Below are 27,302 nucleotides of genomic sequence, written 5' to 3' on the forward strand. Positions count from 1 at the left end.
GATTTACCAAGGGTAAATCATGCTTGACTAATCTATTGGAGTTTTTCGAGGATGTAACCAGGAAGTTAGACGGGGGAGATCCAGTGGATGTAGTGTACCTTGATTTTCAGAAGGCATTTGATAAGGTCCCACATAGGAGATTGGTGGGTAAAATCAGAGCTCATGGCATTGGGGGAAAGATATTGACATGGATAGAAAACTGGTTGGCAGATAGAAAGCAAAGGCTAACGGTGAATGGGTGTTTCTCGGAATGGCAGGTGGTGACTAGTGGGGTGCCACAGGGCTCGGTATTGGGACCACACCTGTTTACGGTTTACATCAACGATTTAGATGAAGGCATTGAGAATAACATCAGCAAGTTTGCTGATGATACTAAGCTGGGTGGCAGTGTGACATGTGATGAGGATGTTAGGAGAATTCAGGGTGACTTGGATAGGCTGGGTGAGTGGGCAGATACTTGGCAGATGACGTTTAATGTGAATAAGTGTGAGGTTACCCACTTTGGGAGTAAGAACAGGAAGGCAGATTATCTGAACGGTGTAGAGTTAGGTAAGGGAGAAATACAAAGAGATCTAGGAGTCCTTGTTCATCAGTCACTGAAGGTGAATGAGCAAGTGCAGCAGGCAGTGAAGGCGGCTAATGGAACGTTGGCCTTTATTACAAAAGGAATTGAGTACAAGAGCAAGGAAATCCTCTTGCATTTGTACAGAGCCCTGGTGAGACCACACCTGGAGTACTGTGTACAGTTTTGGTCTCCAGGGTTAAGGAAGGACATCCTGGCTGTAGAGGAAGTGCAGCGTAGATTCACGAGGTTAATTCCTGGGATGTCCGGACTGTCTTACGCAGAGAGGTTAGAGAGACTGGGCTTGTACACGCTGGAATTAAGGAGATTGAGAGGGGATCTGATTGAAACATATATTATTAAGGGATTGAACAAGATAGAGGCAGGAAATATGTTCCAGATGCTGGGAGAGTCCAGTACCAGAGGGCATAGTTTGAGAATAAGGGGTAGGTCATTTAGGAGGGAGTTAAGGAAAAACTTCTTCTCCCAGAGAGTTGTGGGGGTCTGGAATGCACTGCCTCGGAAGGTAGTGGAGGCCAATTCTCTGGATGCTTTCAAGAAGGAGCTAGATAGGTATCTTATGGATAGGGGAATCAAGGGATATGGGGACAAGGCAGGAACTGGGTATTGATAGTAGATGATCAGCCATGATAGAATGGCGGTGCAGGCTCAAAGGGCCGAATGGTCTACTTCTGCACCTATTGTCTATTAAGGAGAATCATCAGTGATTTTACAGGCACGTTAACAGCAAAAGGACTGCAAGAGACAAAATTGGCCCTTTGGAAGACCAGAATGGTAATCCATTCGTGGAGCCAAAGCAGATGGAGGGGGTGTGTGGAGGTGGGAAAATCTTAAATCCATTCTTTGCATCTGTATTTACTCAGGAGGATTCAGAGTCTATAAAAATGAGACAAAATTGCAACAATTTTATGAGCCCTGTACAGATTACAGAGGAGGAGGTGTTTGCTGCCCTGAGGCAAATCAGGGTGGATAAATCTCCAGGGTCTGGCAAAGAGTTCCCTCAGACCCTAAGGAAGGCACAATTTAAAACATCCTTAGCGACAGGAGAGGTACCACAGGATTAGAGGATAGCCAATGGTTTTCCACTGTTTAAAACTACAGGCCAGAGACACTGACATCAGTAATGGGAAAGTTATTGGAAATAGCTAACTGGATACAAATATTAGATAGACATGGGCTGATTTAGGATAGTCTTTGTGTGGTAGTCATGTCTAACTAATCTTAAAGAGTTTTTTGAGGAAGTTATCATGAAAGAAGATGAAGGCAAGGCAGTGGATGTTGTCAAATGGACTTTAGTAAGGCATTTGACAAGATCCCGCATGGGAGGCTTGTCAAGAAGGTATTTGGGATGAGGTATTAAATTGGATTAGACATTGGCTTTGTGGGTGAAACCAGAGTGGTAGTAAAGTGTTACCTCTCTGACTGGAGGTCTGTGGCTAGTGGTGTACCGCAGAGATCGACGCTGGGTACTTTGCATGTCATCTACATGATAATGTGGTTAACTGAATCAGCAAATTTATGGATGACACCAAGATTAGAGGTGTAGTTGACAGCTAGGGATCTGCATCAGTTTGGAAAAATGGGCTGAAATATGGCAGATGGAATTTAATGCAGACAAGTGTGAGGTTTTGCACTTCAGTAGGACCAACCAGGGTAGGTTTAAACACAAAGAACAGTAGGGCACAAAGGAGTGTGGGAGAACAAAGGGATCTAGGAACACAGGTCCATAATTCATTGAAAGTGGCAGCACAGGTAGATAGGATCGTAAAGAAAGCTTTTGGCACATTGGCCTTCATAAATCAATCTACTAAGTACATGAGATGAGATGTCATGTTTAAGTTGTATAAGATACTGGTGAGGCCTAATTTAGAGTATCGTGTGCAGTTGGTCACCTAACTACAGGAAAAATTGTAAACAAGGTTAAAAGAGTGCAGAGAAAATTTACAAGGAGTTATAAGGAAAGAATGAATAAGTTAATACTGTATTCTTCAGAACGTAAGAGATTTGATAGAGCTATACAAAATTATGTGGGGCATAGATAAGGTAAATGCAAGCAGACTTTTTCCACTGAGGTTTGGTGGGAGTACAACTAGAGTGCATGTCTTAAAGATGAAAGGTGAGAAATTTAAGGGGAACATGAGAGGAAACATCTTCACTCAGAGGCTCATGAGAGTGTGAAATGAGTAGCCAGCACAAGTGATGCATGTGAGCTCAATATCAATGATTAATAGAAGTTTGGATAGGTACATGGATAGTAGAAATATGGAGGGCTATGGTCCCACTACAGGTCGATGAGAGCAGACAGTTAGAATATTTTTAGTATGGACTAGATGAGCCGAAGGGCCTGTTTCTGTGCTGTACTTCTCTATGACAATGGATAAAAACATTTCCTGTGATGGAATGGCAGAGCAGACAGACTCATTGGGACAAATGGCCTAATTCAGCTCCTATGACTTATGGTCTTTTTCAAATGTGGATCACAGTAACTAGAGTTAAATGCACAAGAAAGAAATCTTTGTACTGTATGTGAAAAGCAGCCGATTAAGAACGACTCCTACCCGTGGAAAGTGAATCGCACCCATGGTCAAACAGCTCTCCGAGAGGACTGCTGCTGTTTGTTCGTCTTGCCTGCTTCCCATCAATGGCATCGAGTGTCTGGTACACAAACAGACCTAGAGCACAAGCCAGGTATGCCCACAGAGGTGCCTGGAGAGTACAGAAAGCACAGTAAGCCAAAGGAAGCAGCCATATTACACACACAAGACCATAAGATATTGAAGACTTAAGATTGTTTAATATCATTTCCTGTACACAAGTGTAAAGAGAATGAAATAAATGTTACCCCAGATCCAATGCAGTGTAAAATGCACAAAAGATAAAGAACGCAATAATAAAAGCACACAATATAAATACACCAGATAGCTTGTATACATACATAGCTTGTATGCATGCCCATAAGTGACGCTAGGGTGACTCTCTTCAATATTGAGTACACCATTTAAACAATCACAGTCTAGGTTCAAAAAGTATGTGAACCTCTGGGGTAATTCCTCCTACAAAAGTGATTTGGAGTCAGGTGTTCCAATCAATGAGATGAGATTGGAGGAGTGGGTTGTAGAGGTGTAGAGGTGCCCTGCACATTAAAAGTCACACTAAGTCAGGTTACTGACAGAGCCTGTGCTTCTCAAGAAAGATCTCTTTATGTGCACCATGCCTTAATCAAAACAACTTTCAAAGGACAATGGAAGAAGAATTGTAGAGTTGGTTGAAGTTGGAAAAGGCTACAAAAGCATTTCTAAGACCTGAGTGTTCATCAGTCCACAGTAAGAGAAATTGTCTACAAATGGAAGAAATTCAGTACTGTTGCTACTTTCCCAAGGAGTGGATGTCCTGCAAAGATCACACCACGAACACAACATCCAATGCTGAAGGAGGTGTAAAAGAACCCAAGAGCAACAGCAAAAGACTTGAAGAAATCTCCAGAACTTGCTAAAGTCTCCGTTTATGTATCCATCATATAGTGGTATTCGTGGAAGGACACCACTGCTCTCCAAAAAAACACATTGCTGCATGTCAAGTTTGCAAAGATCACTTGGATGTTCCACAGCGCTTCTGGGACAATAATCTCTGGACAGATGAGACAAAAGTTGAACTTCTAGGTAGAAATGCACACTGCCAGGTTTGGAGGAAAACAGGCACTACACACCAACACCAAAACCTCATCCCAACTGTGAAGCATGGTGGAAGGAGCATCATGACTTGGGGTTGCTTTGCTGCCTCAGAGCCTGGACAGTTTGCAATCGTTGAGGGAACAATTAATTCAAAGTTGTATCTAGACATTTTACAGGAGAATGTCAGGGTAGTAGCCCGTCACCTGAAGCTTAACAGAAGTTGGATGAAGCATCAAGACAATGATCCGAAACACAGAATGATTTAAAAAGAAAATTCATGTTTTGAAATGGCCAAATCTGAGTTCAGATCTTAACCTAATTGAGATGCAGTGAAGAGGGCTGTTCATGCAAGGTATCCCAGAAATATTAATGAACTGAAACAGTTTTGTATGGAAGAATGGTCTAAAATTCCTCTAAGCTGATATGCAGGACTGATCAACAGTTACTGGAAACGTTTGTTTGAAGTTATTGCGCCACAAAGGGTCAGACCAATTAGTGAAAGTCAAGGTTCACATACCTTTTCCAACAAATACATGTAACATTGGATAACTTTTTGCAATAAATAAATGAACAAGTATTATTATTTCTGTTTTCTGATTTAATTGGGTTCTCTTTATCTAGTTATAGGTTTTGCGGAAAAAATCTGATTATATTTTAGGTCATATATATCAAGAAATAAAGAGAGAGGAGATGAATTTAATCAAGAAAAAGGAAAAGTATGTAAAGCTTAGGAAGCTAGAATCAAACAGAGCCCTGGAGGATTATAAAGGAGACAGAAAAGAAATGAAGGGAATTAGGAAAGTCTGGAGGAGCCATGAAAAGTCCTTAAGTAGGATGAAAAAGAATCCCAAGGCATTTATACATAAATCAAGAGCAAGAGAATTACAAGGGAGAGGGAAGGATCACTCAAGGACAAAGAGAAGAACATTTGCTTGGATGTGGAGAATGAGAGTGAGGTACTTAATGAGTATTTTACATCAGTATTTACTGATGAAGGACGTGGAAAATAGGGAGATTGGTGCCAAGAGTATTAATTGCTAGAGCATTTCGAAGTAAAGGAAAGAGTGATTAAGTCTCTTAAAGAGTATTAACGTGGCTAAGTCCCCAGGGCCTGATGGAATATACCCCAGGTTATTAAGAGAGGTGAGAGAAGAGATTGCTGAGGCCTTGACTAATATTATTGTGTCCTCCCTAGCCACAGGCAAGGTCTGAGATCTTTTTGGCGAGGTGACGAGGGTGATCGATGAAGGCAGACCTGTGCATGTCACATATATGGATTTTTGTAAGGCATTTAACAAGGTCCCTCATGGAAAGCTCATTCAGAAGATTAAGATACATGGGATCAATGTTGGATTGGCCGATTGGATTCAGAATTCACAGAAGGTAGTGACTGAAGGAATTTAATCTAGCTGAGTTTTGTGACAAGTGGTGTTCTGGAGTGACCTGTACTGTGACCTCTGCTGCTTGTGATGTATATAAGTGACCTTGATGAAAATGTCATTAGGTGGGCTAGTAAGCATTCAGGTTGGTAGTGTGAGAACAGCATAGTAATAACCATTGCTATTACAAAGGAAAAAAAGCAAGGCAAACTGAAAGGTCTTAAGGTGGATAAATCACCTGGACCAGATGGACAACATCCCACCGTCCTGAGGGAAGTTGCTGAAGAGATAATAGATGTATTAGTCATCATCAAGAATGACTTGACTCTGGCACATTCCTGGAGGACTGCAGGATTGCAAGTGTCACTCCACTCTTCAAGAAGGGAGGAAGGAAAAAAAAAATTATAGGCCAGTTAGCCTAACCTCAGTGGTTGGGAAAATGGTGGAGTCTATTATTAAGGATGAGGTTTTGAGGTACTTGGAGACTAATGATAAAATAAGTCAAAGTCAGCATTGTTTCTGTAAAGGGAAATCTTGCCTTACAAATCTGTTAAGAGTTCTTCAAAGAAGTAACAAGCAGGGTGGACAGCGGATGTCTTTTACTTGGATTTTCAGAAGGCATTTGATAGGGTGCCACACGAGGCAGCTTAAAAAGATAAAATACTATGGAATTACAGGAAAGATATCAGCATGGATAGAGAAATGGCTGACAGCCAGGAGACAGTGAATGGGAATAAAAGGGACCCTTTCTGGTTGGCTGCCAGTGACTAGTGGTGTTCCTCAGGGGGAAAATTGGGAACACTATTTTTCACATTGTCAGTGTTTTAGATAATGAAATGATGGCTTTGTGGCAAAGTTTGCAGACGATACGAAGATAAGTGGAGGGGTAGGTAGTGCTGAGGAAGCAATGCGATTGCATCAGGATTTAGACAAATTGGAAGAATGGGCAAAGAAGTGGCAGATGGAATACGGTGTTGGAAAATGTATGATAATGCATTTTGGTAAAAGGACTATTATCTAAATGAGAAGGTTCAAAAATAAAGGGCACAGCCTCAACATTGAGGGATAATATTTTAGAAGAGATAATGAGGAATATTTCTTACCAGGGAGTAGTGAATCTGTGGAATGTTCTGCCACAGACTGTTGTGAAGGCCGTGTCTGCGGGTATACTTAAGGTGGAAGTTGATTGTTTCCTGATCGGTCAGGTCATCAAAGGATATGGTGAGAAAGCAGGCATATGGAATTGAGTGGGATACGAGATCAGCCATGATGGGATGGCAGAGCAGCTCGATGGGCTGAATGACCTAATTCTGCTCCGATGTCTTATGGTTATAAAGTCTTAAACAGAGGTGCAGAGGGACTTAGGAGTCCTCGTGCAAGACTCCCAGAAGGTTAGTTTACAGGCTGAATCTATGGTAAAGAGGGCAAATGTAATGTTGCTGTTTACTTCCAGAGGAATAGAATATAACAGCAAAAAAGATAATGCTGAGCCTTTATAAGACACTAGTCAGGCTGCACTTGGAGTATTGTTGACAGTTTTGGGTCCTGTATCTCAGAAAGGATGTATTGTCATTGGAGAGAGTCCAGAGGAGGTTCACAAGGATGATTCGGGAAATGAAGGGGTTAACATATGAGGAGTGTTCACTGGAATTTAGAAGAATGCATGGGGATCTCACTGAAACCTACTGAATGTTGAAAGGACTCGATAGGGTGGATGTGGAGAGGATGTTTCCTCTGGTGGGGGTATCCAGAACTAAAGGGCACAGCCTCAAAATTGAGGGGTGACCTTTTAGAATAGAAGGAGGAATTGTTTTAGCCAGACAGTAGTGAATCTGTGGATTGCTCTGCCACAGACTGTGGTGGAGGCCCAGTCTGTGGGTATATTTAAGGTAGAAGTAGGCAGTTTCCTAATCAGGCAAGGTATCAAAGGATATGGCGAAAAGGTAGTGGTATCCAGGTTCAGCCATGATAGAAGGGTGGTGTAGACACAATGGACCTAATTCTACTCCAAGTTCTCATCAAGGTCTAAGACTGGCAAAGAATACAATGGGATATAGATCAGTTGTAAATATGGGCATAGAAAGGGCAGATAGAGTTTAACCCTGCCAGATGTGGTGTTGCACCCTGAAATTTAGAATTTATTTGAATCTTGCATCCATCCCACAACATGAGGGAGTAAAAATCTTTGCATTATGACTCTGTTGCAATGTATAAGCATGTGAATTTAAAAGTTTAATGGCTTGTAGAAAGAAGCTGTCTTGTAGCCTGTGTGTGGTCCTGTCTTTAATGCTGTGGCACCGTTTGCCAGACAGAAGCAGCTGAGACAGTTTATGGTTGGGGTGACTGATATCCCCGATGATCATTCAGGCCTTCTTTCTGTACCTGCTGCTATAAATGTCCTCAATGCTGGGAAGTTCACATACACAAATGTGCTGGGCTGTCTGTACCACTCTCTGATACAGCCAGTCTGTATGCTCTCAATGGTAACCCTGTAGAAGGTCTTGAGGATTTGAGGGCACATGCCAAACCTGAGGTGGAAGAGACACTGCTGTGCTTTTTTTGCCACACAATTGGTTTGTACAGTCCAGCTGAGATCTTTGGTGATGTGTATACCAAGGAACTTGAAACTACTCACCCTCTCAAATGCAGACCCACTGCTGTTGATCGGCGCAAGCCTGTCTCCGTTCCTCCTGTAATCCACAATCATCTCTTTTGTTTTTGGACATTGACAGAGAGATTGTTATCCTGGCACCACTGTGTCATAGTGTCCACATCTTTCCTCTGTAGGCTGTCTTATCACCACTAAAAATAAGGTCAATCAAAGTTGTGTCATCTGTGAATTTGTTCAGTGGATTGGAGCTATGTATGGCAGTACAGTCATGGGTGTAAAGGGAGTAGAGAAGGGAAGGCAGAACACAACCCTGAGGGGCTGCTGTGTTGAGGGGTAGAGGGGCAGAGGTGAGGGAGCACATCCTTACCACCTGTTGTCTAGAATCCAGCTGCACAAGGTGAGATACAAGCCGAGGTCTCTGAGCTTCCTGACAAGTCTGGAGGGAATTATGGTGTTGAATGCTGAACTCAGTCCAGGAACAGCATTCGAACGGATGTATCCCTCTTCTCCAGGTGAGTGAGGACATTGGCTATGGCATCATCAGCAGACCGGTTCTGTCAGTAGGCGAATTGTAAGGGGTCATGCTGCAGAAGTAGTCTTTAACCAGCCTCTCAAAGAATTTGCTCAAAGAGTGCAACAGGGCATTTGGTAGACCAAATGTAAGAGACACTTAACAGTGTTGATGAGCAGGGAGATCTAGCTACAAAGGATGATAGGGTGGCTAAGAAGACATGTGGCATACTTGCCTTTACTAGTCAAGCACTAATTCAGGAAGTTATGCTTCAGCTTTCTAAAAGTCTAGTTAGAAACACAGAAAACCTACAGCACAATACAGGCCCTTCAGCCCACAATGCTGCGCTGAACATGTACTTACTTTAGAAATTACCTAGGGTTATCCATAGCCCTCTATTTTTCTAAGCTCCATGTACTTATCCAGTAGTCCCTTAAAATACCCTATTGTATCCGCCTCCACCACCATCACCAGCAGCCCATTCCACGCACTCTGCATAAAAAACACCCTTGACATCTCTGTACCTACTTCCAAGCACCTTAAAACCGTGCCCTCTCCTGTTAGACATTTCAGCCCTGGGAAAAAGCCTCTCATCATCTCATACACCTCTATCAGGTCACTTCTCATCCTCCGCCGCTCCAAGGAAAAAAGGCTGAGTTCACTCAACCTATTCTCCTAAGAAATGCTCCCCAACCCAGGCAACATCCTTAATCTCCTCTGCACCCCTTCTATAGTTTCCACATCCTTCCTGCAGTGAGATGACCAGAACTGAGCACAGTACTCCAAGTGGGGTCTGACCGTGGTCCTATATAGCTGTAACATTACCGCTCAGCTCTTAAACTCAATCCCAATGTTGATGAAGGCCATTGCACCATATGCCATCTTAACCACAGAGTCAACCTGGGCAGCAGCTTTGAGTGTCCTATGGACTTGGACCCCAATATCCCTCTGATCCTCCACACTGCCAAGAGTCTTACCATTAATACTGCATTCTGCCATCATATTTGACCTACCAAAATGAACCTTACACCTATCTGGGTTGAACTCCATCTGTCACTTCTCAGCCCAGTTTTTCATCCTATCAATGCCCCGCTGTAACCTCTGACAGCCCTCCACACTATCCACAACAAACCCAACCTTAGTGTCATCAGCAAATTTAGTAACCCAACCCTCCACTTCCTCATCCCAGTCATTTATTAAAATCATGAAGAGTAGGAGTCCCAAAACAGATCCCTGAGGCACACCACTGGTAACTGACCTCCATGCAGAACATGATCCGTCTACAACCACTCTTTGCCTTCTGTGAGCAAGCCTGTTCTGGATTCACAAAGCAATGTCCCTTGTATCCCATGCCTCCTTACTTTCTCAATAAGCCTTACATGGGGTACCTTATCAAATGCCTTGCTGAAATCTATATATACTACATCTACTGCTCTACCTTCATCAATGTGTTTAGTCACATCCTCAAAAAAATCAATCAGGCTCGTAAGGCACAACCTGCCCTTGACCAAGCCATGCTGACTATTCCTAATCATATTATACCTCTCCAAATGTTCATCAGTCCTGCCTCTCAATATCTTTTCCATCCACTTACCAACCACTGAAGTAAGACTCACTGGAGTTAGGCTGCATTTGGAGTATTACATACAGTTCTGGCTGCCCCATTATCAGAAGGTTGTTGGGGCCTTGGAGAAGGTACAGAAGGGGTTTACCAGGATGCTGTCTGTATTAGAGGAAATGTGCTATAATGAAAGCTTGGACAAAGTTGGATTATTTTCTCTGGAGTGGCAGAAGCTGAGAGGAGATCTGATAGAGGTTGATAAGGTTATGATGCATAAATAGAGTAGAGAAGCAATATCCTCTTCCCAGGGTTGAAATGTCTAATACCAGAGGGCACACATTTAAGCTAGAAAAGGATAATTTCAAAGACGATGTTAGAGGCAAGTCCAAACCCTTTTTACCTTAAATGCATCCCTCTGGTATGAGAGGCTTCAGAGAGGAGAGACTTGAGTGAGGGAGGGTGAAAAAACTGTAGGTAGAATTTTTTTCCACTTAAATATTGTTTCATTTTTATATTTGCACAATTAGAACCGTACAGATGCCAGGTGGGATGGGGAAATGCTCCTTTTGCAGGATATGGGAAGGCAAGGAGACCTCCAGTGTCCTTGATGGCTTCATCCAGCTGCAGCTTCCAACACTCTGCATTAAGGAGTTGGAGATTGAAATGAATGAACTCCAGATCATTTGGGAGGCTCGGGGGTGATAGATTAGACATATAGAAAGGTCATTACACCCAAGGCATGGGGCACAGGGGACTGGGTGACATTCAGAAAAGGAAAGAGGTTAAACAGCCAGTGCAGAGTACCACGTGGCCATACCCCTCAACATCAGGTTTAGATGCGATGGAACGAGAGGGCTTAAAGGGGAGGTGCCATGGCAGTGCTGTCAGGACAGACTGAAGAACTTGTCTAGTGAGGTGTTATTCCTATATTTATTGAGATACAGTGTGAAATAGGCCCTTCGAACCACGCCTCCCAAAAATCCCCCGATTTAATCAGAGCCTAATCACAGGACAATTTACAATGACCAATTAACCTACCAAACAGTACATCTGTGAACTGTGGGAGGAAACTGGAGCATCTGGAGGAAGCCCATGCAGTTTATGGTGAGAATGTACAAATTGCTTACACATGGTACCCAAATTGAACACAGAATACCGACATCCTGAACTGTAATATTGGCTCGCTAACTGCAACACTATGAATGTCACACAGAGGAAACCCATGCAGTTACGGGGGAACATGCAAGCTCCTTATAGGCAGCAGCGGGAATTGAACCCAAGTTGCCTATACTGTAAAGCGCTCTGTTAACCACTACACCACCATGCCACTTTAGGGGTGGAACTGAGAAATAAGGCATGACCACACTAATGAGGCTGTTTTATAGATGACCCAATAGTCCATAATTTGTAGAGAGATCAGACTGCAAGAAACACAAGGCTGTTATAGCAGGTGATTTTAACTTCCCACATGTTGACTGGGACTCCCATAAGTAAAAGAACTAGATGGGGTGGAGTTTGTTAAATGTGGTCAGAAAAGTTTTCTTAATCAGTACGTAGAAGTCCCAACAAGAGAGTGCGCGATTCTTGATCTCCAATTAGGCAATGAGACAGGGTGGTTGACAGAAATCTGTGGAGAGTAACACCTTGCAGCTAGTGTTCATAATGCCATTAGATTCAAAGTAAATATGGAAAAAGATAGATCTGGTCCATGGGTTGAGATTCTAAATTGGAGAAATGCCATTCTTGATGGTATCAGAAATGATCTGGCAGAGTGTGGATTGGGACAGGCTGTTTTTTAGCAAGGGTATATTGGTAAGTAGGAGGAAGTGTTTGCTACCTTAGTGCAAATTATTGTAGCTAAATCCCCAGGGCCTGACAAGGTGTTACCTTGGACCCTGTGGGAGGCAAGTGCAGAAATTGTTAGGGCCCTAGCAGAGATATTTAAATTTATCCTTAGTGACAGATGAGATATCAGAGAATTGGAGAAAAGCTAATGTTGTTCCATTGTTTAGGAAAGGCTCTAAAAATAAACCAGGAAATTATAGGTTGGTGAGTCTGACATCAGTAGTGGGAAAGTTATTGGAAGGTATTCTAAGGATCCGGATATATGAGTATTTGGATAGATATGGGATAGTCTCAGCATGGCTTTGTGGGTGATAGGTTGTATCTAACTAATCTTATAGAGTGATTACCAGGAATGTTGATGAAGGCAAGGCAGTTGATGTTATCTATATGGACTTTAGCAAGGCATTCAGAAAGGTCTCACATGGCAAGCTGGTCAAGAAGGTTCAGTCATTTCACATTCAAAATGAGGTTATAAATTGGATTGGACATTGGCTTTGTGGGAGAAGTCAGAATGGTAGTAGATAGTTGCCTTGCTGACTAATGGACTGCCACAGGGATCAGTGCTGGGTCCGTTGTTGTTTGTCATCTATATCACCAATCTGGATGATAATGTGGTTAACTAGATAAGCAAATTTGTTAACAATACCAAGACTGGGGGTATAATAGACTGTGAGAAAGATGATCAGAGCCGGCAGCAGGATCTGGACCAGCTGGAAAAATGGCAGATGGAGTTTAATGCAGTCAAGTGTGAGGTTTTGCAATTCAGTAGGACCAACCAGGGTCAGTCTTACACAGTGACCAGTAGGGTACTGCGGAATGTGGTAGAACAAAGGGATCTGGGTCCATGATTCATTGGAAGTGGCTTCATAGGTAGATAGGGTCGTAAAGAAAGCTTTTGGCACATTGGCCTTCATAAATCAATCTACTGAGTACAGGAGAAGGGATGTTATGTTGAAGTTGTACAAGATGTTGGTGAGGCCTAATTTGAGCATTGTGAGCAATTTTGGTCACCTACATACAGGAAAGATGTAAATAAGGTTGAAAAAGTACAGAGAGGCAACATGGTCCAGGTCTGGGAGCATATTGAAACAGCAGGGTTCAAGTCGAAGAGTAAGAAACAGCCTGGATCAGCTTGCTGCTCTGTAAGATGTACTCACCTCTGTGCTGAACTAAGATGATGACTGACATTGTGGCTATGGACTCACTTTCATGAACCTCGATTGTTTGCTTCCTTTTGTTGTTAACATGATTTGTGTTTTTTAATACACATTGGGCAGTCTTTTTTCTCAAATGGGCTCTTTGTTTTGTGTCTGGCTGTAAGAAGGCAAATCTCAAGGGTGCATGTAGACACTTTCACGTCATGCTAGTCATTCTAGTCAGCATGCTGACTAGACACGGTGGTCAGCAGCACAGGAGCGCCGCAAGGGACCGTGCTCTCTCCGGTCCTGTTCACCCTGTACACATCAGACTTCCAATATAACTCGGAGTCCTGCCATGTGCAGAAGTTCGCTGATGACACGGCCATAGTGGGGTGTGTCAGGAATGGACAGGAGGAGGAGTATAGGAAACTGATACAGGACTTTGTGATATGGTGCAACTCAAACTACCTGCGTCTCAATATCACCAAGACCAAGGAGATGGTGGTGGACTTTAGGAGATCTAGGCCTCATATGGAGCCAGTGATCATTAATGGAGAATGTGTGGAGCAGGTTAAGACCTACAAGTATCTGGGAGTACAGTTAGACGAGAAGCTAGACTGGACTGCCAACACAGATGCCTTGTGCAGGAAGGCACAGAGTCGACTGTACTTCCTTAGAAGGTTGGCGTCATTCAATGTCTGTAGTGAGATGCTGAAGATGTTCTATAGGTCAGTTGTGGAGAGCGCCCTCTTCTTCGTGGTGGCGTGTTGGGGAGGAAGCATTAAGAAGAGGGACGCCTCACGTCTTAATAAGCTGGTAAGGAAGGCGGGCTCTGTCGTGGGCAAAGTACTGGAGAGTTTAACATCGGTAGCTGAGCGAAGGGCGCTGAGTAGGCTACGGTCAATTATGGAAAACTCTGAACATCCTCTACATAGCACCATCCAGAGACAGAGAAGCAGTTTCAGCGACAGGTTACTATCGATGCAATGCTCCTCAGACAGGATGAAGAGGTCAATACTCCCCAATGCCATTAGGCATTACAATTCAACCGCCAGGACTTAAGAACTTTTTAAAAGCTATTATTAATGCTTTTTGAGATAGTGATTTAGATGCATATCATATTTTTTACTGAGTTAAGTATTGTATGTAATCAGTTTTGCTACAACAAGTGTATGGGACATTGGAAAAAAAGTTGAATTTCCCCATGGGGATGAATAAAGTATCTATCTATCTATCTATCAAAGTAAATATACTTTGACTCTGAGAACATTTACAGGGATGCCCTGCATTACAATGAAAGACTGACATTATCCCTTGGACGTAGAAGACTGAGCAGAGATTTGATAAAGGTATACACAATTTTAGATACATGGGGTGGCAGAGTGGAAACACATCTCTACTAAAGGAGGTGTAAGGCACTTTTCCCTCCGCTAGCCTCTGGGTCACCTGCTTAGCCACACCACCCACATCTCAATCTGGGTTGTGTGAAGCCATGGCAGCAGGTGGAGGCTGGTTGTATGAACAGCTAGTGCATATCACAAGTCCTGGTTATGCGACCACTGATGCCAGGCAGATGGTCTTTGAAGAGTATGGATAATGGCTGGTTTCACCCCTCTTGTATGACACTGCTCGGAGGAAGGCAAATGGCAAACCACTTTTGTAGAAACATTTGCCAAGAACAATCATGGTCCTGGAAAGACCTTATTCACCCACATTATGCAACATAGCGCACAACCATCTAAAGCTAGGTAGGGTAAATCCAAGTACAGACTAGATGGGCCAAAGGGCCTGTTTTTGTGTTGTACTTTTCTATGACTATGAGTGAGTGCCTGGGGTGGTGGTAGAGGCCAGCACAGTACAAGAGACTTTTAAGAGGCATTCAGATAGGCACATGAATGTGAGGAAAATGGAAGGGTATGGACATTGCGTAGTCAGAAGAGACGAGTTCACCATTTGATTACTAATTTCATTGGGTCAGCACAATATTGTGGACCTAAGAGTCTGTTCCTGTGCTGTCTTGTTCTATGTTCTCTTTAATGGCACAGAGCTCAGCACATCAATAAAATTATTGCAAATGTTTTCAGCTACAAATACCAAATAACACATTTGAGGGTTCCAGCAAGACAAAAATCAATCATCAGCCAATTACCGTAGATTCCGGATTTTAAGCCGCTACTTTTTTCCCACATTTTGAACAGCTTTGAACTTTGCGGCCTTTAATCCGGAGCGGCTAATACACGATTTTTTTCATGCCGCCTCGTAAACATTTTGCCTCATAACAGTAGACCAATAAAATTGATGAGTAGTTCACAGAGGTCCAATGAAATTGTACGATAAATCAAGCGCACTTTCACAATTAAATTATTGTAAATCAGTCATTTGTACTCACCCTCATCAACATGGAAAACACTCGAAGCATTGTGCTGCCTTATGGCAGTTACTTAGTTTATAATATTTTCGCTTAGTAATTCATTTTCTAGTTAAAGTTAGAAGAGTTTTAACTATATTTGTTTTCTGTACTACATCGCGGGATGCTATGACGTCACACCCGGTTTCGCGGTGTCTTGTGGGAAAATGCCGGTTTGCGATGAAACGGGACGGAGGGAGGGAGCGCATTACGCGAGCGGCTTTGGATCTGAGCGAACGCTGCTTTTAAGTTAAAGGTGATCAATAACTTTTCCTGGTAGGCTGCAGTATATATATTTTTTACCAGTCGTTAGGAGATATTGGAATGTTGTTCAGTAAAGAAGTACACGCAACGTATATTTAAAAGTAGCCGCGTTACGGGCACGGTTCGAAAAAAAGCATTTGCAATATGTATTTGTTTTTGTTACCATATGGATTTAATTAAAAGTTAAAAAAATCCTCACGTGTAATATCTTTCTGTGTAAATATCTCATATTACAACGTGGGACACCTGCGGCCGAAAATCCGGTGCGGCCTTTACAATTAAAAAATTGATTTTATTTCTAAAATTAGAGCCAGCGGCTTTTAATCAGGTGCGCTCTGTAGTCCGGAATCTACGGTAGTAATGCAGAGTGGGTCTAACTGAAACACAGAAAAGTGCAAAACTGTGGTGTAGTGTGTTTATCAACAAGTTTTTCCTAGTACAATTACTTGGGCACCATGGTTACACAGCAGTTAGTTTGACACTATTATAGCTCAGAGTGTCAGTTCAGAGTTCAATTCCAGCATCATCTGTTAAGAGTTTGTTTGACCTCCCCAAGGAATGCATGGATTTTCTCTGGGTAATCCTGTTTCCTCCCACAAAGATGTACCAAGTAGGTTAACTGCCCATCGTAAATTGACCCAAGATTAGGTTAGGGGTAAACCAGGGTCTGCCCCGTATTATAATAAATAAATTACAACAGCACCCCTTACACAACCACAACACATTCGCATAGAAGACCAAAAAGACACTGGAGCAGAATTAGGCTATTTAGCCCACCATTCTGCGTCACCATTCTATCAAGGTTGATTTATTATCCCGCTCACCCACTTATCTGCATTCTCCCTGTGTCCTTTGAAGTCCTTAATAATGGGCCTATCAACTTCTGCTTGGCCTGTGGCAATGAGTTCCATAGATTCACCACCGTTTGGCTAAAGAATTTCCTACTCATCTCTGTTCTAAATGGACATCTTTCTATTCTGAAGCTGTGCCCGCTGGTTCTAGATGCCCCACGACAAGAAACATCCTCTCCATCTAGGCTTTCAATATTAAATAGGTTTCAATAAGATCCCTCCAGTAGCGAGTACAGAACCAGAACCATTTTAATTCCCAGAATCATCCTTGTGAACCTCCTCTGCATCCTCTCCAATCCTTTCTTAGATAAGGGACTCAAAACTGCATACAATACTCCAAGTGCGGTCTGACTAATGTCGTATAAAACTTCAGCATGACATCCTGATAGAAACCTGGAGGTGAAGCGAACAGTGAGGAGACAAGTAAACCAAATGCTAAAAAATGTAAAGTATGGTGCATTCTGGTTAACTGGCACATGTCAACAGAGTACATTTTAGCCCAATTAAGTGTCTGCTCCAATCAGCCAAAGTTGGTGTCCCTGACAATGACAGCTGCAAGAAGTGCATCCAGCTGCAGCTCCTAACAAACTGTGTTAGGGAACTGGAGCAGGAACTGGATGACCTCTGGATCATTCGGGAGAATGAGGAGTTTATAGATAGTAGCTACAGGGAGGCAGTTACACCAAAGGAGCAGTGCACAGGTAATTGGGTTACCATCAGATGAGGGAAGGGGAAAGGGCAGGCAGAGCAGGGCTCCCCTGTGGCCATTCCCCTCAACTAGTATACCGATTTGGATACTGTTGGAGGGGATGACTTACCTGGGACAAGCTGCGGAAGCCGGATCTCTGGCACTGAGTCTGGTTCTGCAGTGCAGAAGGGAGGGGAGAAGAAGAGAGCAGTAGTGATAGGGGACTTGATAGTTACAGATACAGATAGGAGGTTCTGTGGTCGTGACAGAGACTCCCGGATGGTTTGTTGCCTCCCGGGTGCCAGGGTCAGGGATGTCTCTGATCGCATGCACAACATTCTGAAATGGGAGGGTGAGCAGCCAGATGTCATGGTACACATCGGTACCAATGACATAGGAAGAAAGAGTGAGGAGGTCCTGAAGAGTGAGTATAGAGAGTTTGGTAGGAAGTTAAGAAGTAGGACCTCGAGGGTGGTAATCTCAGGATTGCTACCTGTACCACGTGCCAGTGAGGGTAAGAATAGGATGCTCTGGAGGATGAACATGTGGCTGAGGAACTGGTGTTGGGGGCAGGGTTTCAGGGGCATTGAAACCTCTTTTGGGGCAGGTGGGACCTGTACAAGAGTGATGGGTTACACCTGAACTACAGGGGGACCAATATCCTAGCAGGGAGGCTTGTTAGTGCTATTGGAGGGGGGGGGGGGGGGAGAGGGGTTTGCATGGGGATGGAAACTAGATTTGCATGGGGATGGAAACCAGAGTGCCAGAGTAGATAGTGGAGCTGGGTGAAAATAAATTATGTTAAAGTTTCATGCAAAGTCACAAATAGAAGGGTTGTGTGTGGTGAGGTATGCCTATTTCAATGCGAGGAGTATTGTGGGGAAGGCTGATGAGCTGAGGGTGTGATTGCTAGTCAGGGAAAATGTTACAGCAGTGCTCAGGCAGGACAGATTAGAGGGCTTGTCTACCGAAGCCATATGGGTGAAGCTGAGAAACAGGAAAGGTATGACCACATTAATGGGGTTGTATTATAGACCACCCAATAGTGAGCAAGAATTGGAGAAGCAAATCTGCAGAGAGATAGCAGACAACTGCAGGAAAGAAAGTTGTGATAATAGGGGATTTTAATTTTCCACATATTGACTGGGATTCCCATACTGTTAAAGGTCTAGACGGATTACAGTTTGTAAAATGTGTTCAGGAAAGTTTTCTATCTATCTATATACACACACGCACACACAGGTACCGACTGGAGAGGATGGAATATTAGATCTCCTATTAGGAAACGAGTTAGGACAGTGACGGAAGTGCATGTAGGGGAACACTTTGGTTCCAGTGATCATTACACCATTAATTTCAACTTGATCATGGATAAAGATAGATCTGGTCCTCGGGTTGAGGTTCTAAACTGGAAAAAGGCCAATTTTGAAGAAATGAGAAAGGATCTAAAAAGCATAGATTGCGACTGGTTGTTCTCTGGCAAGGATGTCGTTGGTAAGCCTTCAAAGGAGAAATTTTGAGAGTGCAGAGTTTGTATGTTCCTGTCAGGGTTAAAGGCAAAGTGAATAAGGATGAGGAACCTTGGTTCACTAGGGATATTGGAACTCTGATAAAGAAGAGAGAGATGTATGACATGTATAGGAAACAGGGAGCAAATAAGGTACTTGGGAGTATAAAAACGCCAAACATTTTGTATAAAAAGTGTAATGCCTCATAAGCCTGATTTTATTCTCACAAATCAATAAATATATTGTAAAAAAAGATCACTCCATACACATGGTTTTTTTCTTTTGTTTTTTCTTTCTGCTCTTTTCTGTAAGTGTATACCTCAGATAAATACTTTGTGGAGATTTGTGACATATATGATTATATGATATATATGTACAATGTCTGAAATACATCTTATGGAAATGTTTGATGATGAACTTCAATTAAAAAAATTATTAAAAAAAAAGAAGAAATCAGGAGGGCTAAAAGAAGACATGAGGTTGCTTTGGCAGTCAAGGTGAAGGATAATCCAAAGAGCTTCTACAGGTATATTAAGAGCAAAAGGATAGTAAGGGATAAAGTTGGTCCTCTTGAAGATAAGAGGGGTCGGCTATGTATGGAACCAAAATAAATTGGGGAGATCTTATATGGGTTTTTTGCATCTGTATTTACTAAGGAAACTGGCATGGAGTCAATGGAAATAAGGCAAACAAGTAGTGAGGTCATGGAACCTATACAGATTGAAGAGGAGGAGGTGCTTGCTATCTTGAGGCAAGTTAGAGTAGATAAATCCCCAGGACCTGACAGGGTATTCCCTCGGACCTTGAAGGAGACTAGTGTTGAAATTGCAGGGGCCCTGGCAGAAATATTTCAAATGTCGATATCCACGGGTCAGGTGCCGGAGGATTGGAGGATAGCTCATGTTGTTCCGTTGTTTAAAAAAGGCTCTAAAAGTAACCCAGGAAATTATTGGCCGTAAGTTTTATGTCGGTAGTAGGTAAATTATTGGCAGGAGTACTAAGAGATAGGATCTACAAGTATTTAGATAGACAGGGACTTACTAGGGAGAGTAAACACAGCTTTGTGCCTGGTAGGTCATGTTAAACAAATCTGTGAGTTTTTCGAGGAGGTTACAAAGAAAATGGATGAAGGGAAGGCAGTGGATGTTGTCTACATGGACTTCAGTAAGGCCTTTAACAAGGTCCTGCATGGGAGGTTAGTTAGGAAGATTCAGTCCCTAGTAGTAAATTTGATTAGACATTGGCTCAATGGAAGAAATCAGAGAGTAGTAGTGGAGGATTGCTTCCCTGAGTGGAGGCCTGTGACTAGTGGTGTGCCACAGGGATCAGTGCTGGGTACATTGTTATTTGTCATCTATATCAATGGTCTGGATGATAATGTGGTAAATTGGATCAGCAAATTTGCTGATGATACAAAGATTGGAGGTGTAGTGGACAGTGAGGAAGGTTTTCAAAGCTTGCAGAGGGATTTGGACCAGCTGGAAAAATGGGCTGAAAAATGGCAGATGGAGTTTAATACAGACAAGAGTGAGGTATTGCATTTTAGAAGGAAAAACCAAGGTAGAACATACAAGGTAAATGGTAGGACACTGAGAAGTGCAGTAGAACAGAGGGATCTAGGAATACAGATACAAAATTCCCTAAAAGTGGCATCACAGGTAGATAGGGTAGAAAAGAGAGTTTTTGGTACATTGGCCTTTATAAATCAAAGTACTGAGTATAAGAGTTGGAATGTTAAAGTGAGATTGTATAAGGCATTGGTGAGGCCGAATTTGGAGTACAGAGTGCAGTTTTAGTCACCGAATTACAGGAAGTATATTAATAAGATTGAAAGAGCGCAGAGAAGGTTTACAAGGACATTGCTGGGACTTGAGAAACTGAGTTACAGAGAAACGTTGAATACGTTAGGACTTTATTCCCTGGAGTGTAGAAGAATGAGGGGAGACTTGGAGGTATATAAAATTATGATGGGTATAAATAGAATTAATGCAAGCAGGCTTTTTCCACTGAGGCTAGGGGAGAAAAAAAACCAGAGGACATGGGTTAAGTGTGAAGGGGAAGAAGTTTAAAGGGAACATGGGGGGGGGGGGGGCTTCTTCACACAGAGAGTGGTGTGAGTGTGGAATGAGCTGCCAGATAAAGTGGTGAATGCAGGCTCACTTTTAACATTTAAGAAAAACTTGGACAGGTACATGGATGAGAGGTGTATGGAGGGATATGGGGCGGGTGCAGGTCAGTGGGACTAGGCAGAAAAATGGTTTGGCACAGCCAAGAAGGGCCAAAAGGCCTGTTTCTGTGCTGTAATGTTTTATGGTTCTATGTTTCACAGCAGTAGTTAAAAAGGTACATAAAAAACCCAAGAAAACTGAATAACAAATTAGAAGACCGTAAGATAATGGAGTAGAATTAGGCCATTTGGCCCGTCTAGAAGGGCCGAGATGGCCTGTTTCCGTGCTGTAATTGTTATAGTCTGCTCTACCATTTCATAATGGCTGACCCATTTTTCCTCTCAGCCACAATCTCCTGCCCTCCCCCTGTATCCCTTCATGCCCTGACCAACCAAGAATCTATTAACTTATTCCTTAAATATACATAAAGACCACAAGACGTAGGATCAGAATTAGGCCATTCAGCCCATCAAGTCTACTCAACCATTCTATCATGGCTGATCCCGGATCCCACTCAATCCCATACACCTGCCTCCTCACCATATCCTTTGATGCCCTAACTGATCACGAAATGATCAGCTTCCTCCTTAAATATACACACGGACTTGGCCTCCACCACAGTCTGTAGCAGAGCGTCCCACAGATTTACTACTCTTCGGCTATATAAAAAAAATTCATCCTTACATCTGTTCTAAAGGGTTGCACCTCAGTTTTGAGGCTGTGCCCTCTAGTTCTAGTGCCCAGCATAGGAAACATCCTCTCCACATCCCCTCCATCTAGTCCTTTCAATAGTTGGTAGGTTTCAATGAGATTCCCCAAGTATTCTTCTAAATTCCAGTGAGTACAGGCTTAAGTGTTTGGCTGCCTTGTATGTTAACCCCTTCATTCCCAGAATCATCCTCGTGAACCTCTTCTGGACTCCTTCCAATGACAACGCATCCTTTCTGAGATATGGGACCCAAAACTGTTGACAGTACTCCCAAGTATAAAGGCTCAGCATTATCTCTTTGCTTTTATATTCTATTCCCCTGGAAATAAATGCCAACGTTGCATTTGCCTTCTTTACCACAGACTCTTGCACAAGGACTCCCAAGTCCCTCTGCATCTCTGATGTTTGAACCTTCCCATTTAGATAATAGTCCACGCTATTGTTCATGTTACTAAAATATATTATCATAAATTTACCAACATCTGCTACTTTTTTGCCCGTTCTTCCAATTTGTCTAAGACCTGCTACAATTGCATTGCTTCCTCAGCACTACCTACCCCTCCACCTAGCTTCGTAACATCCACAAACTTTGCCACAAAGCCATCAATTCCATTAATCAAATCATTGACAAACAATGTGAAAAGCACAAAAGCAGATAAAGACTTGGCCTCCACAGCTGCCTGTAGCAAAGAATTCCAGATTTTCCACTCTTTGGATAAAGAAATTCCTTACCTGCATTCGAAAAGTACACCCCTCTATTATGTAATTAAATGAAATACAACACAAATAAGAACTCAACTAATAGTACTACAGTATTAGAAAACTTTGTATTAGTTATTGGAGGAATTCATCTAGTGTACACAATGCACAAAATCGCAGACACCTAGTGCAGATAATGGACTGCCTTCATACAAAGCTTTTGACGATTGCATCCTCCCATTTCTTCATTTTTATTGTAACACTCAAGATGATTGTCGATACCTTCAAATTCTTTGTAGTTCCTAACTTGCTGAAGTAGTGAAATTGTTTCATTTTCACTCCCGACCGTTTCTGGCATCTCTAAGCCTGAATGCTTGAGTAAAACAGTTCTGAATTGTCTTACTGCTTATTTCTCAGCAACTATCAGTGACAAAAAGCACTGATATTTGAACATAAACACATACAACTGATGCTTTTAAAACCTGATCGCTCCAATCATGGTGTAGTGCCCAACAGCTACACAAGTGCACGCGACTGAAGCTAGTTAGATCCTATTCAGCAAGTCTCCTGCCCCAAATAAGCGGCATAGTAGCCAAATAATCAGTTATTTTTTGTTCTTGCAGAGTTGTCCCAAATAAATGGCTACCCCAATTATCAAATTGCCCAAATAACCGGAATTTACTGTACTTATATGTTAGCATTTATATTACCATGAAATACTTTTTTTTAGGTCTTTACAGGAAATAAAAATAAAAGAAATACAAACACCAGAGATTCTGCAGGTGCTGGATATCCAGAGAAACACACTCAAAATGCTGGAGGAACTCAGCAGGTCAGGCAGCATCTGTGGAGGGCAATAAACAGATGACATTCCAAAACCCTTCACGAGACCTGAAGAAAGGTCTCAGCCCAAAACATCGTCTATTTGTTCTTTCCCATAGATGATCCTGACCTGCTGAGATCCGAATTCCAAAGACATACGAGTTTGAGAGTGGGTGCAATAGGGCAGCATGAGCACATTGCGCTGGGAGCCCATTACCGTGCTGCATCGATTTAGATAAAAAATTAAACTATCTGTAGGTTGTGGAATCAGTTTAGTGTTAAGGTGAGTGAAGTTATCCACACTGGTTCAGGAACATGATTGTTGTAGGGGTAATAACTGTTCCTGAACCTGATGATGTGGGACCTGAGGTTTCTGTACCCAATTCTTCCAACCAAAATGTTAAACTCTTGGCCTTTCTTAGCATTTGCTTTTAGCATGAAGTCCTTGGTTAGTCAGGGAGTCAAGGGTTATGGGGAGAAAGCAGGGGAATGGGGTTGAATCGGCCTTGATGGAAAGGCGGAGCAGACTCAATGGGCAAAATGGCCTAATTCTGCTCTTACAGCCCATTGGAGGCCCAAGATGGCCAGTCCAGGAGTTGAAGGCATGTGGCTGTGTGCGCGTCTGTATCTCTATGTGTGCATGAATGTGTATGGGTGGGTGGGAGGGAGGGACGGGACTTGTTTTATTACTTAACCGTATAACTGTAGCGATGTACTACATACAGAGCTAGAGACGACACGACAATAAGTCGTTTCGAGACTAGTTTATTCAAACTTCACAGCGCTGGCACTTAATCCCTAGCGCCCGCCCTCTCCGGGCGGAAATGACGTCAGAGGTGCATTACCAAAGTCTCTTTCCGCACACTGGCTATTTGTGAGCCGGTTCGCCTGCACAGAAAGTGGGTCACCATATAACAATTACAGCACAGAAACAGGCCATCTCGGCCCTTCTAGTCCGTGCCGAATGCTTACTCTCACCTAGTCCCACCTACCTGCACTCAGCCCATGATCCTCCATTCCTCTCCTGTCCATATACCTATCCAAATTTTTTTTTTTAATGAAAATAATCGAACCTGCCTCTACCACTTCTACTGGAAGTTCGTTCCACACAGCTACCACTCTCTGAGTAAAGAAGTTCCCTCTCATGTTACCCCTAAACTCTCAACTCTTGTCCTCTTGTTTGAATCTCCCCTACTCTCAATAGAAAAAGCCTATCCACGTCAACTCTATCTATCCCCTCATAATTTTAAATACCTCTATCGTCCCCCCTCAACCTTCTACGCTCCAAAGAATAAAGACCTAACTTGTTCAACCTTTCTCTGTAACTTAGGTGCTGAAACCCAGGTAACATTCTAGTAAATCTTCTCTATTTTGTTGACATCTTTCCTATAATTCGGTGACCAGAACTGTACACAATACTCCAAATTTGGCCTCATCAATACCTTGTACAATTTTAACATTACATCCCAACTCCTATACTCAATGCTCTGATTTATAAAGGCCAACATACCAAAAGTTTTCTTCACCACCCTATCCACATGAGATTCCACCTTCAGGGAACCATGCACCATTATTCCTACATCAGTCTACCTACCATTTACCATGTATGTCCTATTCTGATTAGTCCTACCAAAATGTAGCACCTCACATTTTTCAGCATTTACCTCCATCTGCCATCTTTCAGCCCACTCTTCTAACTGGCCTAAATCTCTCTGCAAGCTTTGAAAACCTACTTCATTATCCACAACACCACCTTATCTTAGTACCATCTGCATACTTACTAATCCAATTTACCACCCCATCATCCAAATCATTAATGTATATGACAAACTACATTGGACCCAGTACAGATCCCCGAGGCACACCACTAGTCACTGGCCTCCAACCTGACAAACAGTTTTCCACCACTACTCTCTGGCATCTCCCATCCAGCCACTGTTGAATCCATTTTACTACTTCAATGTTAATACCTAACAATTGAACCTTCCTAACTAACCTTTCATGTGGAACCTTGTCAAAGGCCTTACTTAAGTCCATATAGACAACATCCACTGATTTACCCTCGTAACCTCTTCAAAAAATTCAATAAGATTTATCAAACATGACCTTCCACGCACAAATGTTTTGCTCTGTGTCATTCTGAGAATTATGGGTGTGCTAACTTTAATGTTACGTACCATATGATTTAGAGTTGTCTGCAACTAGTTTTATGTGTGTGCTCCTAAAATTACAGAAGTTACTTTCAGTAATATCACCCTTTGCACAGAATAAATAAACATGTTTGAATCTGAAACTGCTTGACAGAGAGAATACATTCAATCTCATAGAATAAGCATTGCAGTGGGTTGTACATCCCACAAGTGACGAGGACAGTGAAAGAGGCAGTGTATACTAATCACACTCCAGTGACCATTGGGGGTGGGACAGTGAGGGAAAGTGTATACTAATCAGATTCCAGTGACCATTGGGGGTGCGACAATGAGGGATACAGTGTATACTAATCACACTCCGTGACCACTGGGGGTGGGACAGTGAGGGGAAACAGTGTATACTAATCACACTCCAGTGACCATTGGGGGTGGGACAGTGAAGGAAAGTGTATACTAATCAGATTCCAGTGACCATTGGGGGTGCGACAATGAGGGATACAGTGTATACTAATCACACTCCAGTGACCACTGGGGGTGGGACAGTGAGGGAAAGTGTATACTAATCACACTCCAGTGACCATTGAGGGTGGGACAGTGAGGGGAAACAGTGTATACTAATCACACTCCAGTGACCATAGGGAATGGGACAGTGGGAGAAGCTGTGCATACTAATCACACTCCAGTGACCACTGGGGATAGGAGTGGGACACGTGTACGACCGACCGTGTACACTAATCCTGTGGAGAAAGGACTTTGTCTATTAACTATTTGGAGATGAGTCAGTGTATTAAACACTGTACAGTAACCATTTGGAGATGAGAGAGTGCATTAGACCCCGTATAGTAACCACTTAGAGATAAGAGTGAATTAGACCCCATAGAGTAACCATTTGGAGATAGGACATTGCATTAGTCCATGTACATTACCCATTTGGAGATGGGACAGTACATCAGACTCCGTACAGTAACTATGCGGAGATGGGACCGTGCACTCACCTGCTCGGTGGCCGTCGGGCAGTACAGGATGAGTACGAGGGTGGTGCACACGTTGAGGGCCAGCCCGGTGACGGTGATAACGTTGGGCGCCATCCAGAGCGGGAGACGGCTGACCAACCACTCCCACCACACCTGCATTAACGGCTCTAGCAGCGAGGCGCCGGCGCTCCGGTACCGGTGCTCCTCCAGCCGCTTCAGCTGCTGCCGGGACAGGGGCTGCTGCATCAGCAGGGCGCCGAGGCCCGGACCCGGGCCGACATTAACAGCCCGAGGTCTCCCGGCCGGCGCCCGGCTCAACCCCGGGCTCGCCTCCCTGGCCTCTCTCCGCCGCTGCGCGTTCATGGGAGCCAATGACTGACTGACGGCCTGAGGGTCCCGGTCCGGCTCGTCTCCCCCACCGGTTCCCGTCTCCCTGGACACAGAGCACGGAAACACCCCCCGTCGCCGCTCCAGGACCGGCCAGGCGCCGCCGGACATGACGTCTATACACATCCGGCCAGACCACGTGGCAGGATCATCTGGGGAAAAGAGGTAGGGAATAGGTAGTGGAACAGGGAATGAGACATGAGGGAATGCTTTTTTAAAGCTATTTGTGCTCTGTGCTATCTGATGTTGGCAATGTGTTTTGCACCTTGGCCCACTCAAAATGCTGGAGGAACAGTAGGTCAGGCAGCATCTACGGATAGGAATGAACTGACATTTCAGGATGAGACACTTTATTGGGACTGGAAAGGAAGAGGC

The 27,302-nt window shown here is 43.3% G+C and overlaps 1 protein-coding gene across 2 annotated transcripts in view; it reads right to left on the bottom strand.

Annotated features, from left to right (window-relative positions):
• LOC140717084 (choline/ethanolaminephosphotransferase 1-like) overlaps positions 1 to 27,039 on the bottom strand; it is a 100,784-nt gene extending 73,745 nt beyond the window's left edge. For both annotated transcript variants that reach the window (XM_073030265.1, XM_073030266.1), the window contains exons 1-2: positions 26,562 to 27,039; positions 3,142 to 3,289 (exon numbers count right to left, since the gene is read on the bottom strand). In XM_073030265.1, coding sequence (XP_072886366.1) covers positions 3,142 to 3,289; positions 26,562 to 27,038 — 625 coding nt within the window. In that variant the 5' untranslated portion in view covers position 27,039. The remainder of the gene's footprint in view (positions 1 to 3,141; positions 3,290 to 26,561) is intronic.
• Positions 27,040 to 27,302: the final 263 nt, after the last annotated feature.

The sequence above is a fragment of the Hemitrygon akajei genome, chromosome 27 (assembly GCF_048418815.1).
Source record: "Hemitrygon akajei chromosome 27, sHemAka1.3, whole genome shotgun sequence".
Classification (NCBI taxonomy): domain Eukaryota; kingdom Metazoa; phylum Chordata; class Chondrichthyes; order Myliobatiformes; family Dasyatidae; genus Hemitrygon; species Hemitrygon akajei.